The sequence below is a fragment of the Mirounga angustirostris genome, unplaced genomic scaffold, assembly GCF_029215605.1.
Source record: "Mirounga angustirostris isolate CCGP_5_RB_7025 unplaced genomic scaffold, mMirAng1.0.hap1 SCAF_1, whole genome shotgun sequence".
NCBI lineage: Eukaryota > Metazoa > Chordata > Mammalia > Carnivora > Phocidae > Mirounga > Mirounga angustirostris.
The window spans coordinates 153,941,352-153,958,100 of NW_026991709.1; the positions used below are offsets into that span (position 1 = coordinate 153,941,352).

At 41.4% G+C, this 16,749-nt stretch overlaps 1 protein-coding gene across 1 annotated transcript in view; it reads right to left on the bottom strand.

Moving 5' to 3' along the window:
• SUSD5 (sushi domain containing 5) overlaps nucleotides 1–13,776 on the bottom strand; it is a 60,776-nt gene extending 47,000 nt beyond the window's left edge. The window contains exons 1-2 of the mRNA XM_045902168.1: nucleotides 13,239–13,776; nucleotides 3,157–3,334 (exon numbers count right to left, since the gene is read on the bottom strand). Of these exons, the coding sequence (XP_045758124.1) occupies nucleotides 3,157–3,334; nucleotides 13,239–13,776 (716 nt within the window). The remainder of the gene's footprint in view (nucleotides 1–3,156; nucleotides 3,335–13,238) is intronic.
• Nucleotides 13,777–16,749: the final 2,973 nt, after the last annotated feature.

The window sequence follows — 16,749 nt, forward strand, 5'->3', positions numbered from 1 at the left end:
CAACAATACAACTTAAAAATACTTAAAATACTATGTATTAGCATACCTAAAACATTATCTGATCTATGTGCCATTTTTTAGCGTTTAGTATTATTTACTGCTTTATATAATTACATAATTTCAATTTACCCCATATTTACTCTTGACATTCATTTCTTTTTTGCATCTCCAGCCTTCCACCTGTAATTACTTTTCTCCTGCCTGAAGATTAGCCTTTAGTGTTTCTTTTAGTGTAAGTCCAATATAATGGATTTTCTCACCTTTTGTCTGTCTGAAAATGTCTTTATTTTACTTTTATTCTGGGAAAATATTTTCTCTGGGTATAAAATTCTAGGTTGGCAATAATTTGAAAGTACCACTCAGTTGTTTTTGGGCTTTCATTGTCCATTTATTGTTGCTCCTTGGAAGGTACTTGTTATTACTTTTAATATTTTTCCTTTATATTTGATTCTTACCAGTTTCACCATGATGTGCTAAGTTTGAATTTGTTTGTCCTACTCAGGTTTTGTAAGGCTTCTTAAATCTGTGCCTGGGTGTTTTTCTTCAGTTGTAGATAAGTTTCATATTGCTTTTGCTCCTTCTTTCAGAATTCCAATTACATACATCTCTTCCTTTGACCCTTCTTCTGTATTTTTCATCCTTCTTTTACTTCTGTTCTTTATTCTGGATACTTCCTCTAAAATATCTTCTAGTTCACTAATTTTTTCTTTGGCTCTTTTAAAATCAGATGTTAGATCCATCCATTATGCTCTTATTTTCAGTTATTGTATGTTTCACTTCTAGAGTTTCCATTTGGTTATTTTCATAGTTTCAGTCTTTTGCCAAAATTCTCCTTCTTGTCTTCTGTATCTTTGAACATTTGAGAAAGTTATTTAAAGTCTGCATCTACCAATGCAAATATTTAGAGTTTCTATTCACTGTCTTTATTCTGGTTGCCTTATCTCCTATGTGACTGGTTATTTTATATTGTGGGACAAATCCTATATTTTCTAAAAATTGTTTGTGGAAATAAATTGCCTAGGATAAGGCTATCCCCTTCTAGAGAGGATTTTTAAAATCAGTTCTGCTAGCTATTGGGAACACTGGAACTCCAGTATCATCTCAACCCACATTCGTGGCTCCAGAGGATTTTGAGCTATGCTGTGGCTACTATGAGGGCCTGTAAGCTTCTTCCAATTTACTCTTACTCCTGGGATACAGTCCTGTAAAGTCCCAGCACAAAGCAAAAGACTCTGCAGGCCCTAACTACACAAAACCTGAATTCAAATCTCTGTCCTAGTCCTATAAGGCCATCTAAATTGCTACTGTTTTTCAGCCATCCTTTATGGAATCTGCAAAAGCTTCTAGGAAGCAAGTGGTTCCCAATTCTGTATTCACCACTCTAGGCCTCCATCCTCCTCTGGATTTATGTGTACACTCAACATAAATTCATGGACATACAGATCAGATCTACTATATATTTACTATGCCATCAATTGCAAGATGCACCGTGCATTTAATAATTGGTTTTCAGTGTGGAGGGGGGATGGCTGTATAGGAAAGACCCACAGTGAAATGTATATACTGATGATCAGATGCTTCTTGGTTCCAGAAACATTAAAATAGTTTTATTTTTAGAATTAGTATGTTGTGTAGTAAATATATCAAGTAAGTATGTTTGCTACAAAGAAATATCATCTAAGCAATGTAGAGATCTACTAATATGTTCTAACATTTTAGAGCAAACCTAGAGAGGATGGATCTTTCTAAAGACCCAGTCCTGATTTGCAATGCCTGGGAGATGGAAGTCTGGCTCCAAGCTGGCTCTTCAGAATTCCCGAACATCCTGGTTATCTGATGCAATGATAATAACAGAGTTATGAAAAATATCCACATTTGATTACACTGTGGAAACATGCATGTCAGGACCTGTTTTGTCTGTTCAGGAACCTGGACGTAAAATGTCAGGCAGAGAGGGCCATGGGTCCAGAGTCACTGGGAGGCTCTGGATGTAGCCTAGCTGTCCTCTTTATTCAACTGCTGCTTCACACATGACACAACCAGAGACCTAAGTCAGCCTGGTTGTGTGTGTTTTCTATGGCCATCTGCCAGCCCATCTTCAAGGTTATCATCAGCCAAAGTAGTTGCTGGAGCCCACTTTGCTCTTTCACATTCCTGTGGCATGAAGGAGACAGTGGAAGGGCTCCTGCCTTTTCTGAGTATGACTAAAGAAGCAGTTAGCAGAACGAATGGGCAGTTTTCTCCTAGCTAGCCACAAGAATTATTTCTCCACAAGGATTCTTTGGGTCAGGAACTCAGAAAGGGCACGATGCAAATGGCTTGTCTCTGCTCTCTAATCTCTAGTCTAGGGCCTGAGCTGGGAAGACTCATAGCCTGGCAAGAACTCAACAGCTGGGGGTGAGACTCACGCCGAGGCACCTTCACTCACATTTCTGGCAATTAATGCTGGCTATGGGCTGGGACAGCAGTGGGGGCTGTCAGTGGAGTCACCTTTGTGGGGCATCTCCCTGTGACCTGGGCTTCCTCATAGCATGGCCTGCTCAGGATAGGCAGACGTCTTACTTGACATCTCAAAAGTGACTGTCCCAGAAATCTGGGCATGGATTTTTCTGACCTAACCTCAGAAGTCACATGGTATCAATCCTGCTGTATTCTATCGGTCAAGGCAATACTATACCATCCCTGATTCAAAGGGAGAGGACACAGACCCCACTTATCAATGGGAGTAACGTGAAAGAATTTGTGGCCATACCATCCTCCTATTCATATGTATGTAGATGAATATCCACAGAGAAAAAGAGATAAAGAATATATACCAGTTAAGAGTCACTACAATCGAGGTGGAGAAAAAGAAAAAAGAGAAAAAACTTGGTACTTTTACATGTATCTGTATTATTTGAAATTCTTTACAAGCATGTATTATTTTTGTAACTTAAAAAGGAAATTCAAAATAACAAAGGGGGGAAAAACTGTGACAGAACGCCACAAAAATGTTTTTATTTGAGAACTCAAAACAAGAATGTGCTGGAAGCTACTACCCATTGCATGTTGCCTATCCTGGCATCTCAATAAAACAATTACTGAGCTCCCATACAAGCCCTGGTAGGCATCGGGGGTGAATGGGAAGGAGAGCTTTCCCCAGCACACCTGACTTACCCCAGGGTGCCATCCGCCAACCAGCCGGTGGTGCACACCGCAAAGGCACAATCCTGGACCACCCTCCGCAGCTCTTCCGCAGACACCAGGTGAGCGCCCCTGCTCTTGCAGGAAAGCCGAGCCACCTCCAGTTCTAGGCCCCGAGAGCCATTCTGAGACTCCAGCACAAAAAGCTTCCCTGTGTGGGGACAAGCACGAACACAGGCTTACTCCAGGATCCATGGGAATTTAACCTAAGCAAACTCACTCTCTGGCAGACACCTGTCAGAACTGGAGTTTCCTGCTTGCCTGAAGACCCGAGGGCAGCAACTACCCCATTGCACTCATCCCCGGGACTAGGCGATGACAATTACTTTGGTGCTTTCATCTGTTTTTTGCTCCTGTCTTCTTTAAAAAAAAAAAAAAAAAAAATTAACCATCTGCTCTGGTATGTTTATCTGGATAAACCCTTCAAATCTTCCTTTCTACAGGCTATTTTACAAACACCACGGCGTGAGGCTCAGTGTTCTCCGTCCCCCTGAGTTGGGTCAGTTGGTGTCCGGGGCACTGATTTAGGTCTCAGCTCTGCCTTCTGCCCCAGCCCTAGGGGTGACCCCATACACAGTTCTCCCCATTCCCTTCTCTCTGTCCTATTGTCTCAGGACACTATCAGGCCCTTCCCGCAATGAGTTCACTTGTGCTTGCTGCCATTTCTCCCAGACTGGATGAGGTAGCAGAAACCATATCTGGTGCACCTTGGCTCGCTGCAGCACATGGGCATGTAGAGGGCCTCAAAAAACATGTGGCAGATGAGCGGAATGGAAACATGAATTCAGGCAGAGGTGGAAGCTGAGGCTGAAAGCAAAAGAGAGCTTTAGGCAAGAAACCCATGGAGAAGGAGGGGAGCACTGCAGTCCCTAGGAGCTTCCTGTAGAGATGAAGCAATGCCTTAGATAACCTGACCAAGTTTAAGGTAAAGGCAAGGGAGAAAAACACCCAGTTAGAATGAGACACTTCACTTCTGTCCATTAGCAAAATTATCATAATATACTGATTTTATTAGAATGAGACACTTTAACTGTTATCAACTGCAAAATAGCTATAATAAATATAACTATCCCTCAGCTTTGGAACCAAAGTTATGAGAAAAATGCAAAAATGTTTCACAATAAACGTATCTATAGGTGACTGGTCCTCCCTTAGACTTGGTACCAGTGTGCAATACACAATCTGAACAGCTATACTTTATGGTTTGGTCTGGAGAAGCATGTGCCCCAAAAGACTTTTGTATTAATGGCATTTGCCTATCTAGAAAAAAATATTATGAAATTTAACTAAAGTGTTGATGGCCAAACCCCCGAGCAAGGGGCATAAAAGTGAAAGCCCAGGCCTCACAAGGTAGGGAATGTGATAGACCTCTCCACCCCCCTCCACCACCATCTCATGCACATATTAATACACAAAGCTTGGACACTGAAGGGTTAAACTCTCAGGATAAGAATGAACAAGGATAAACAATATTCCCTCCCCTCATTCTCAAGGGACTGTTGGAAGAGTTGTCTTGGTGCTAGGAACCCAAGTGCTAATCCTCATTGGGAATTGCAAAAACTGGCCTCTGAGGTACTTTAAGCCATGAATTTAGCTTAAAATGGCTTGAGATCGACATTTATCTAGACACCTGGTAAGAACAAACATAAATCTTGTCTGGAGAAAAAAATATTTTCATCTTATGCTTCAGGAAATCCCATGCAAATATTTTTTCAAAGGCAATGACAAGGACAGTAAAATACATCTAAGTGTATAGGAAACAAGGCACCACTAGTGAGAAGCAACATATAAAACATTCAGCAGACACTGACTTACAGAGAAATCTGATACTGGTGTTAATAGGCATAGATTATAAAACAGTGATGATTACTACATATAAAGGAATAAAAGGCACATCTGAAAATACCTGCAAAGAATAGAAAACTATAAAAAGTGGCTTAGCTGATAAGAAAAAGAACCAAACAGGATTTCTAGAAATTAGATACAATGATAAATTAAAAATGCAATGGATATTTTTGGCTGCATATCAGACACAATTGAGCAAAGAACTTATTCTTGAAACAGAAATCAGAAGAAAGCATTCAAAATGTAGTAAAGAGACAAAAAAGTTGGAAAATAATAAGATAATAAAGAGACATGGAGGAAAGAATAAGATTCCAGAAATAAACCTTCACATTTACAGCCAACTGATTTTCAACAAGGGTGTCAAGACTATCCAATGGGAACGAAGAGTCTTTTCAAGAAATGGTGATGGGACAATTGTATGGGCACCTGTAAAAGACTGAAGTTGGACTCCTGCCTCACCCCCTACATGATAATTAACTCAAAGTGAATCAAAGACCTAGAAGAAAACATAGGAAATCTTTGTCATCTTGGATTATGCAGTGGTTTCTTAGATATAACAACAAAAGCTCAAACAAAGAGAAAATACATAAATTGAACTTCATCAAAATTAAAAACTTTTTGCTTCAGAGGACAAAATCAATAAGGCGAAAAGACAACCCACAGAATGAAAGAAAATTTCTGCAAATAGACATCTAATAAGAAACTTGTATATAGAATGGGTAAGGAACTCCAAAAACTCAACAACAATTAAAGAAACCAAGTAACTTGACTGAAAGTGGGCAAAGGACTTGAAAAGATGTTTCTCCGAAGAAGTTTTACAAATGGCCAATAGAACATGAAAAGATGCTCAACAGCATTAACCATTAGGGAAATGCAAATCAAAACTACAATTAAATACCACTTCATACCCATTAGGATGGCTATTAATAAAAAAAGAAACAACAGAAAATAACAAGTGTTGGCAGAAATGTAGAGAAAAATTGGAACCCTTATGCATTGCCAGTGGGATTATAAAATAGTGCAGCTGCTGTGGAAGATAATATAGTGATTCTCAAAAAACTAAACATGGAATTACCATGTGATCCAGCAATTCCCAAAGAAGTAAAAGCAGGGACTTGAACGATATTTGTACAAATTCATATCAGTATTATTCACAACACCCATGGGTGGAAGCAACAAAAGCATCCATCAACAGATGAATGGATAAACAAAATGTGGTGTATTATATATATATAAATATTAATCAGCCTTAAAAAGAAGAAAATTAATCAGCCTTAAAAAGAAGAAAAATTTGACACATGCTACAACATGGATAAATCTTGAAGACATTATATTAAGTGAAATAAGTCAGTCAAATTACAGAGACAGAAAATAGAATGGGGGTTACCAAGGGCTGGGGTGGGGAGGAAAGAGAACTAATGCTTAATGGGGCAGAGTTTCAGCTGGCAAAGATGAAAAAGTTCTGGAGATGAACAGTGGTTGGTGATGGTTGCCCAACAATGTGAATATACTTAGTGCCACAGAATTGTATACTTAAAAAGGGCTAAAATGGTATTTAACAAATGGGTAAAGGGTCTGAATAGACATCTTTTTTTTTAAGATTTTATTTATTTATTTGAGAGAGAGAGAGCGAGAGAGAGAGAGCATGAGCAGCAGGGAGCAAAGGGAGAGGGAGACCAGACTCCCCGCCAAGCAGGGAGCCCTACATGTGGCTCGATCCCAGAACCTGGGGATCATGACCTCAGCCGAAGGCAGATGCCCAACCGACTGAGCCACCCAGGCACCCCTGAATAGACATCTTTAAAGAAATAGTCAATCAGCACATGAAAAGATGCTCAACATGGTTAGCCAACAGAAAAATGCAAATCAAAACTACGAGATATTACTTCATATCCACTAGGATGGCTATCATCAAAAAGACATATTTTGACATAAGTGATGATGAGGATGTGGAAAAAGTAGAACCTTCAAACACTGCTGGTGGAAATGTAAAAGAATGTAGCTGCTTTGGAAAATAGTCTAGCAGTTTCTCAGTTAATAGCAGTTTCTCATAGAGTTACCATATGACCCAGGGATCACACTCTTAGGTGAATACCCAGGAGAACTAAAAACACATGTTTACATAAAAACTTCTATATGAATGTTCATAGCAGCATTATGTGTGGTAAATAATAAATTAAGTTCATAATTGTAAAATTGTGTTTATAATAGCCAAAAAGTAGAATCCACCCAATGACCATCAACTGATGAATGGATCAACAAAGTACGGTATGAATATCCATACAATGGAATGTTATTTGGCAGTAAAATGAAGTGCTGATACATGCTGCAAATGGATAAAAACATTATGCTAAGTGAAAGAAGCCAGTCACAAAAACCCACATATTTTATGATTCCATTTACATGAAATGTCCAAAACAGGCAAATTCATAGAGTCAGAAAGTAGTTGCTGAGGACTTGGGAGGTTGAGGAGAAACAAGAAGTAAATGCTAATGGGTATAGGGTTTATTTTGGGGCGAAAAAATGTTCTAAAATTGTGTGTAGTGATTCATAATTCTGTGAGTATACTAAAGACCAGTGAATCACACACTTTAAATGGGTGAATTGTACGGCATATGAATTATATTTCAATAAAGCTGTCATTGAAAAAGGCATCACTAGAGAAGAACAGGTTCTGTTATGATGATAGTTATTTCATGAGTAATATAAAATAATTTTAAACACTTAAATAAATAACAACTCTAGACTGGAAGAAGGCAATATTAACAAAACTACAGGGAGATTTGGAAAAATCCACAGTGCTTATAATTTTTTTAAAAAGATTTTATATATTTATTTGACAGAGAGAGACAGCGAGAGAGGGAACACAAGCAGGGTGGGTGGGAGAGGGAGAAGGAGGCTTCCCGCGGAGCAGGGAGCCCAATGCGGGGCTAGGTCGCAGGACCCTGGGATCATGTCCTGAGCCGAAGGCAGATGCTTAATGACTGAGCCACCCAGGCGCCCCTCACAGTGTTTATAATTTTAAGCACAACCCTCCTCAGTAATTGATAAAACAGGAAAAAATTGGAATGAATATAGAAGATTTAAGCAACAAAATTAACATGCTTGATGTAAGGACCAATGCACAATACTGCATACTACAAAATACACATTCATTTTAGACACACACAGGACATTTGCAAAATTGATCAAATACTGAGCTACAAGACAAACTGAAAAACTTTTCAACATGCAAATCATACAAAGCATATTTTTAAACCACAATACAAACAACCTAAAATCATTTGTTTTATTTATCAAACACTTATACAGTGTTTACTATGGTCCAGGTGTTATTCAAATTGCTTTACAAATATTCATTAAATTAATTCTTATAACAACTCTATGATGTAGGTGTTATTATGATCATCCCTATTTTTTAAAAAGATTTTATTTATTTATCTGATAGAGAGCACACGAGCGCACAAGCAGAGGGAGCAGCAGAGGGAGAGGGAGAAGTAGGCTCTCCGCTGAGCAGGGAGCCCTATGCAGGGCTCAATCCCAGGATCCTGGAATCATGACCTGAGCTGAAGGCAGACACTTAACTGACTGAGCTACCCAGGCATCCCTATTATCCCTATCTTATAGTTAAGATTTAGTATTAATGATTTGTCCAAGATCACACAGCTGAGATACAAAACCAGACTCTGTATCAGTGATCTTAACCACTGAATTATACTGCCTGTCAATAGCAAAGTAATAACTAGGAAAATCCCCTTGTGCAAGGAAATTACAAAATATACTTTTAAATAAACCATGGTTCAAAGAAGAAACCACAACTGAAATAAAACATTTTTATGTAAGTGACAAAAACTGGTAGAGAAACTAAAGTAGTATTTAAGGGACATTTATAGCCTCAAATGCTCATATTACAAAAGTAGAATTGTTGGGGTGCCTGGGTGGATCAGTCGTTAAGTGTCTGCCTTCGGCTCAGGTCATGATCCCAGGGTCCTGGGACCGAGCCCCGCATCAGGCTCCCTGCTCTGCGGGACGCCTGCTTCTCCCTCTCCCACTCCTCCTGCTTGTGTTCCCTCTCTCGCTGTGTCTCCCTCTGTCAAATAAATAAATAAAATCTTTAAAAAAAAAACAAAAGTAAAATGGTTGATAATCAATGATCTAATTTTCTATCTTAAAAACACAGAAGAACATAAAATTAACGTGAAGTAGAAGGAAATAACAAAGACAGAACAGAAATCAATGAAATGAAAAGCAGACATACAATAGAGGAAATAAAGCCAAAAGTTGCTTCTTTCTAAAGAATGACAAAATTGATAAATCCCTAGCAAAACTGATCAAGACAAAAAGAGAGAAAATACAAATTAGCAATATCAAGAATGAAAGGGGACATCATTACAGATCCCATGGACAGTGAAAAAATCACAAGATTATTATGTTATATATGCCAGTACATCTGGATGACAATTTAAATGAAATGGACAAATTTCATAAAAAAACAGATTTAACAAAACTGACCCAAAATGAATAAGAAAATCTGAATATCTCTTTATCTACTTAAAGAAATTAAATTAATCATTTAGGGGCCCCTGGGTGGCTCAGTTGTTTGAGCGTCTGCCTTCAGCTCAGGTCATTATCCCAGAGTCCTGGAATCAAGCCCCGAGTCAAGCTCCCTGCTCAGTGGGGAGCCTGCTTCTCCTTCTCCCTCTACCCCTCCACCCCTGCTTGTGCTCTCCCTCCCTCTCTCTCCCATTCTGCTCTCTCTCAAATAAATAAATAAAATCTTTAAAAAATAATAAATTCTTCATTTAAATTCTTCCCATGAGAAAAACTTCAAACACATATGACGTCACTACCAAACACTAAATAAAGCAAAACAACAGCTCACTTTGCAACAACCTTTTCAGAGAACAGAAGAGGGAACAACTTCCCAACTTATTTTAGAAATCATCATAATCCTAGGGGCACCTGGGTGGCTCTGTCGGTTAAGTATCTGACTCTTGGTTTGGGCTCAGGTCATGATCTCAGGGTCGTGAGATCAAGCCCCATGTTGGATTCTGCTCTCAGCGTGGAGTCTGCTTGAGACTCTCTCTCTCTCTCTCTCTCTCCCTGTACCCCTCTCCCATGCTCTCTCTCTCTAAAATAAATAAATAAATCTTAAAAGAAAATCATCACAATCCTGATGTCAATACCTGACAAGAATATTTTAAGAAATGAAAATTATAGGCCAATATATTTCATGTACACAGAGTCAATAACCCTAAATCTGTTTCCTTCACTCCAGGCTCAGTTGTAGGTCATCTCTTCTCACTGTGAAACCTTTCCCTAGGATTCTATCCACACACATGGTTTCAAAGACTATACTTAAAACAGATGACTCACATTTTTCTCTTCGGTCCAGACCCTTTCCATTTACCCCATCCACCTCTATACCTCCACCCTCTCTCACCTGCACAAATAAAATGGCCTCTCCATATCTAGTCTTGCCCTGGTCCCATCCATTCTCGCTACATCACAATCAGGGTGATCTTTTCAAAATGCAAATCTTATCACTCTACTACTGGAAATCATCCAGTGGCTTCCTTTCCTTTTTTGGATTAAAACAAAACTTTTTTCTATGAGGACCCACCTCACTGTACCCACTCCAATTTCCTTAGCATCATTTCAAACCACTTCCACTTTGGACTCTTGGCTCCAGTCATTCTGTCTCTTATCACATAGCCCATTTTCCTAGCTCACAGTTTTTTTTTGGTACATGCTATTCTCTACCCAGACACTCATTCTTCCCCCTCAGACCCTCCTACACCAAATCCAAACTTCCTAGTATATGCTTTCATAGTACCTCTATCCTTTAATTTCATCATCTATCAAAATTACAACTTCACGTTCCATTCATGTAATGATTTATCTACTGACTCTCTAACCCATTGGATTTTAAGCTACCTGATAGCAAGGACCTATTTCTCCTCACCATTCTATCCCCAACAGCAAGGCCTGTACCTAGCCTACAGTAGATGCTCAATAAATTATCTGTTGAATTAACAAATCTTTTCCTGTAATGCAGTTAATTTGCCTTCAGTTAATGTGAAAAATTTTCAATTTCAAAAGTATTTTAAAAGTACAGTAGAAAAAAAGGGAAAAAATACAGATATCTTTTATATATAAGATGTGTATCTTATTAGTCAAATGTAAACTAAATGCTCTTTATTTTATCTATTGACTTATTTTTAATAGGTCCATAGAGTTAAGAACTCCAAGTCTCTCTTCAAATGTCTATAACACATCACAGTTTAGCTGAACTTTTCTTCTTCTTCCTTCCATCACTGCAGAACACAAATAACTAAATGTGGAAAGTGGTAGTAGTTAAACATGTATTTGGTAAAGAAAAGAATCCTTTCATAATATAGGTTCTAATTCTTCAATGGTTCTATTATAAAAGTTGGAACTCAGCAAATGGAGTTTCTTGAAAGCAAGTGTACCCATAATTGGGGAAGGGGGGAGAAGGAAAGAAAGGAGAAGGGAGAAATGGAAGCATTTCTGGCAAGGGGCAACAAGAAAACAAGCTCTCATGCTGTGGTTACTCTCTCCTTCTCCAGTGATATTTCTGCTCCATTTTTCTATGACCCACCTCAAGCCAGATAGGGGCAAAATATTGATCCATATCCATTTGGCATTCCGTTTAAGCAGTAACAATAGGGTGAAACTCTAAAGCCTCCTGGATTGCAGAGATATTTCTTTAAAAGGAATTAAGTTGGTACAATAGTATACATTGTTCCAAAAGTTAATACTAGCTCCAATTTATTCTACTTGCACTCTTTAAAATCAGCTAATTTTCATGACTCAATGTCAGGCAAAAAAAAAAAAATGCTACAGTAAAAAATGAACAAGGGATTGACTGCTAATAGGTATGGGATTTCATTTCAGGGGATAGACATTTTCAGGAGTTAGATCGTGGTGATGGCTGAACAACATAGTGAATATGCTAAAAACCATTGAAATTAAATTTTTAAATGGTAAATATTATGTGAATTACATCTCAATTTTTAAAACATGTTTAAAAACAATTTTAAAAGTTTAAAAGTTAAAACTGTTTTCTCCTCTAACACTCTGAGGATATGAAGAAATAAGGCATTCATCCTTAATTAGGAGCAAAGAGTTTTTCAAGCTGGCACTTAGGACAAAAAGTACCAAAAATTCTAAGATAATATCTGGAAGTTTTTTCTTACTTTACTCCTTTCCTTAACCACCATGCTTCTTTTTGTCGGGTCTTCTCATTTCACCCGATATTGCTTACTAAAAATCAATGACATTTAAAAATACACAAAGCATCCCAAATCAGGCGAGGGTTTTTCTCCTTCAACAATTTAATTTGTCCCAAGCTTGGATTTTCTAGAAACTGCTCATAGATGTGAGAACTGCTGGCTTGTTTTCTTTCAGATCCTCCTTCACCAAGTCAACGGGGTTTTGTTCCAAAATCAAAATACAGCTTTATTAGCTTTTGGAAACTTAGCCGATATAAGGCTCTGATCCTGCCAATTTAAGGGAAGTACTGAAAGCTGAATTGAGGTTCAAGAAACAAGAAACAAACAAACAAAGCAGATCGATTCTTATAACCTGCAATAATCTCTTCCTTATCTACTTCTCCAGCTTTGCGTCAAACGACATCCTCACCTTGCAATCTCTGCTCCAGCCAGTTTATCATTTATCCCATTTTCCCTGCCATTCACAGGGCCTTTACACATGATATTTCCTACCCGACAAGACACTCTCCTCTCCCCCTTTATCTAGTTGATTTCCACTCATCTTTCAAATATTCTTGGACCAAGCCAAACTACCGAGGGAGTCTTCTCCGCCTTGCCACCAGGAGTACGTTTCATACACGTGGAAAGTTGTATCTCGGCAGAAGAGGTTCTAGGGCACCCTAGACGTGACTTCATTGTGAAGACCTCTCATGAAGATCTTCGGAAAGCTAGCGGCAGGCTCCCGGACCATCGCACAGGCTTTCTGCGGTGCTTGGAGGAAGGGTTCACGGGCCGGGGTTGGGGTGGGGGGCGCTGGGGCGAGCGGAGACCCGCTGGGTCAGGAGAGGGACGCAGGGTCGCCCGGGCGCCGCTCGCGTCGTTCCCCGCCAGGCTTGCGGGAGGGAGCACCCCAGCGAGCGTCGCTTTCCCCACCCGGACCCCACGCGCCACCCCCGGCACCCCGCGCACACTCACCATCCGCCCGCACGGAGAGGCGCGGCAGACCGAGCAGGAGCAGCGCCGCCGCCCAGAGCGGGGCGCGGAGGCCGCGTCCCTCTGCAGCCATGGTCCGGGCGTCCCCGCGCGGCGGGCTCGAGCGCCGGCTCCGGCGGCGGGCGCGGCTGCGCGGCCACTGCCCCTCGTGCGCCACTCGGCCGTGCGCGCTGCGCTCTGCTCCGTGGGCTTCGCGCCCCACGCGCCGCTGGGGGGAGCGCGCGCAGCTCGGGAGGCCGGGCGCCCGGAGCCGCCGCGCTGGGGCCCCCGAGCTCCCGAGGGTCTCGTCCGAGGCGCGGGGGAGGCGGCTGGACCCGGCTCCGCCTTCGCGCGGGGCACCTGGAGGCCTCGGTACCAAAAGAGGCTGCGCCGGACGCCGAGCTCCCGGGGCGCCGCCGGGGCGGAGGATGAGGGCGCGGGGAGGCGGGGAGAGCCGGCTGCCGGGAACCCCCGCCTGCTTGGGGGACCCTCGGCGAAAGGGTGACGCGGTCTGAGAGGCCGGGCCCTCCGGGAGGACCATTCGAAACCGAATGCCTAATTCTGTCCTCTGCCTCTTGACTTTGCAGTTGGCGTCCTCCCACAGAGCAGGAACGTGTTTATGAAAAAGAAGAATCTAACTTGCCAACCTCACTCTAAGGAGTGAAACGCACGGAACAGCGAGACTCCTCCTAAAAGCGTAGCTTGAAAGTCCCTCAGAAAGGAGCATCTTCGAGACGCTTCCTTCACGACTTTTCAAGGTACGCCCTAACATTTCTCAGCACCGACAGCGCGGGCGTGGTTGTCACCATTTTCACACCTTCCAAATCAGGGCTTCCTTGACCAGGAGAGGGCCTAAAATTCGGATTCTGTTGGTCTGGGCTGGGAATCCACATTCTAAAGTGGCCACCTCTGGGGCGCCTGGGTGGCTCAGTCGTTGGGCGTCTGCCTTCGGCTCAGGTCATGATCCCAGGGTCCTGGGATCGGAGCCCCGCATCGGGCTCCCTGCTCCGCGGGAGGCCTGCTTCTCCCTTTCCCACTCCCCCTGCTTGTGTTCCTGCTCTCACTGTGTCTCTCTCTGTCAAATAAACAAAATCTTTAAAAAAAATAAAAAATAAAAATAAAGTGGCCACCTCTGGATTGGTTCCTTTTTCCCGCTCACCCCCTGTCCTGTTCATAGCATTAATATCATTCAGTGAGGGAAGGAGGATTTGCATTTTTCGCGCGTGGTATAATAAAGATCAGTATTGTAACTGGGGCACCCGTGACACTGTACAGTGTACAAGTCCCTTCCACTTTCACATACTGGCCAACAGATATGTAGGGAGGGCCCACAGTGTGCCTGACCCTGCGTGAGGCTCTAATCTGTCCAAAAAAATGCTCAACCTTAAATAAGACAGATATTTAAGGAAGATGAACAAGTAATTGGTGCTAAAAGGAACAGATGCTTGTCCCCAAGACAATGAACTAGGACACAGACATCGAAAGACTACCTACTTTCTTTTTTAAGGTAAAAACTGGAATTTGAACCCACATCTGATTTACTACAGGTGTCATTTTTCAGCTCCTATAATTTTTGAAGTGTACTGAAAAGATATCTCCTCTCCTTGTTCTAAATGTCAACAAGGCTATTATTAGTGATTAATTCCTTTGTGAAATAAAACTTTGCTTTTAGGGGCTCCTGGGTGACTCAATCCGTTAAGTGTCAGACTTCTCATTTCAGTTCAGGTTATGATCTCAGGGTTGTGAGATTGAGCCCTGCCTTGGGCTCTGTGCTGAGCATGGAGCCTTCTTAAGATATTCTCTCTCTCTCTCTCTCTCTGCCCCTGCCCCACCCTCTCCCTTAAAAAACAAAACAAAACACAAAACTATGCTTTTAAAACAAAAATGCTCTGGGGCCCAGAGCTCTGAGCAGCAATAATCAGGCTTTAAAAGGTCCCCCCCAGCTCAGACATGTGAAGTCTCACTCCTTAGGTTACCAGAAGTCTTACTCCTTAGGTTATTGCTGAGAATGGAGGGGAGTGGCCAGGAGGCACCTGCAGGAGCTACTGACAGGCTCCCTCAGGAGCTGTGCCACTAATGTGTTTAGAATAGTCAGTTGACCATTACTGTCTAATCCCGACATTTTAAAATTTGTCTTTTTTCAGATCTGTCTTGGCCTGTCCTAATTTGGGGAGATGGCATGCTCCAAAGGTTTGGTACCCCTGATTTAGAAAACTGTTTGGCATTTTCCTATACAGTTAAATATACAGCTCTCCTATGACAAAGAATTCCACCTCTAGATGTATATCCAAAAGAAATAAAACTTATATCCACAAAAAGATTTGTACACAAATTTCACAGCAGCTTTAGTCACAATAGTTAAAGTTGGAAGCAACCCAAGCATCATCAACAGATGACTAGAAAAACAAACTGTGTCATAGTCACACAATGGAATGCTATTTAGCAATCAAAAGAATGAAATACTGATATACTCAATAATGTGGTTGCTGAGTGAAAGAAACCTTACACAAAAGAGTTTATGATTCCATTCATATGAAGCTCAAGAGGGGCAAAACTAATCTGTGGTAACAGTAAATACTGTGGTTGCCTTTGACAGGGCAGGAACACAAAGGAACTTCTGACCTCATGGGAATGGTCTATATCTTGATGACGATGGTGGTCACATGAGTGTATATATTCATTAAATCTCACTAAACTGTACACTTAAAATCTGTGCATTTTCTTGCTTAATAGCAAATACTTCAAAATTTGCCCTAAAGAATAAGTAGGTTTAATAGAAGAAAGTTTAATAAAAGGACCACGTATAGAGATGTAGGTAGGGTTGAGAGAACCAATAAGAAATGGTAGAGGTCTTGGGACTGTCAACAGTAGGAAGCCATCACAACTCAGGACTGAAGGTAGGAGGGGAGGTTAGGTGTTACCAAAACTCAGCAAGAGCCATGGCCATGAAAGAGGTTGCCTGAAAGGAGCATCGTCCATACGTAGAGGAACAAAATTGCTGCCACTTATCTGGTAGGAAGGGAGTGGGGAAGAAATACCCCAAAATCTCTCTCCTTTGGCCCTTCAGATTCCTCATTATGCCTCCTATTGGCTGAACCATTTGATAGCTGCAGGGCAAAGGAGAACAGATGCCAGGGTCCTTAGAAGTCATCCTGTCATGGTGCAGAGTTGGTCAGAGAAGGGCAGAAAATGGAGCTGGAGAGACAGTTGGAAAACGACCACACAGTCCATCTATTCTTTTTTTTTTTTTTTTTTAAAGATTTTTATTTATTTATTTAACAGAGATAGAGAGAGAGCACAAGTAGGCAGAGCGGCAGACAGAGGGAGAGGGAGAAGCAGGCTCTCCGCCAAGCAGGGAGCCCGATGCGGCGCTCGATCCCAGGACCCTGGGATCATGACCTGAGCTGAAGGCAGCCGCTTAACCAACTGAGCCACTCAGGTGCCCCCAGTCCATCTATTCTTTTCTTTCATTTGGAGGAAGAGAATTCAAAACAAAACAGGGGAAACCCAAAGT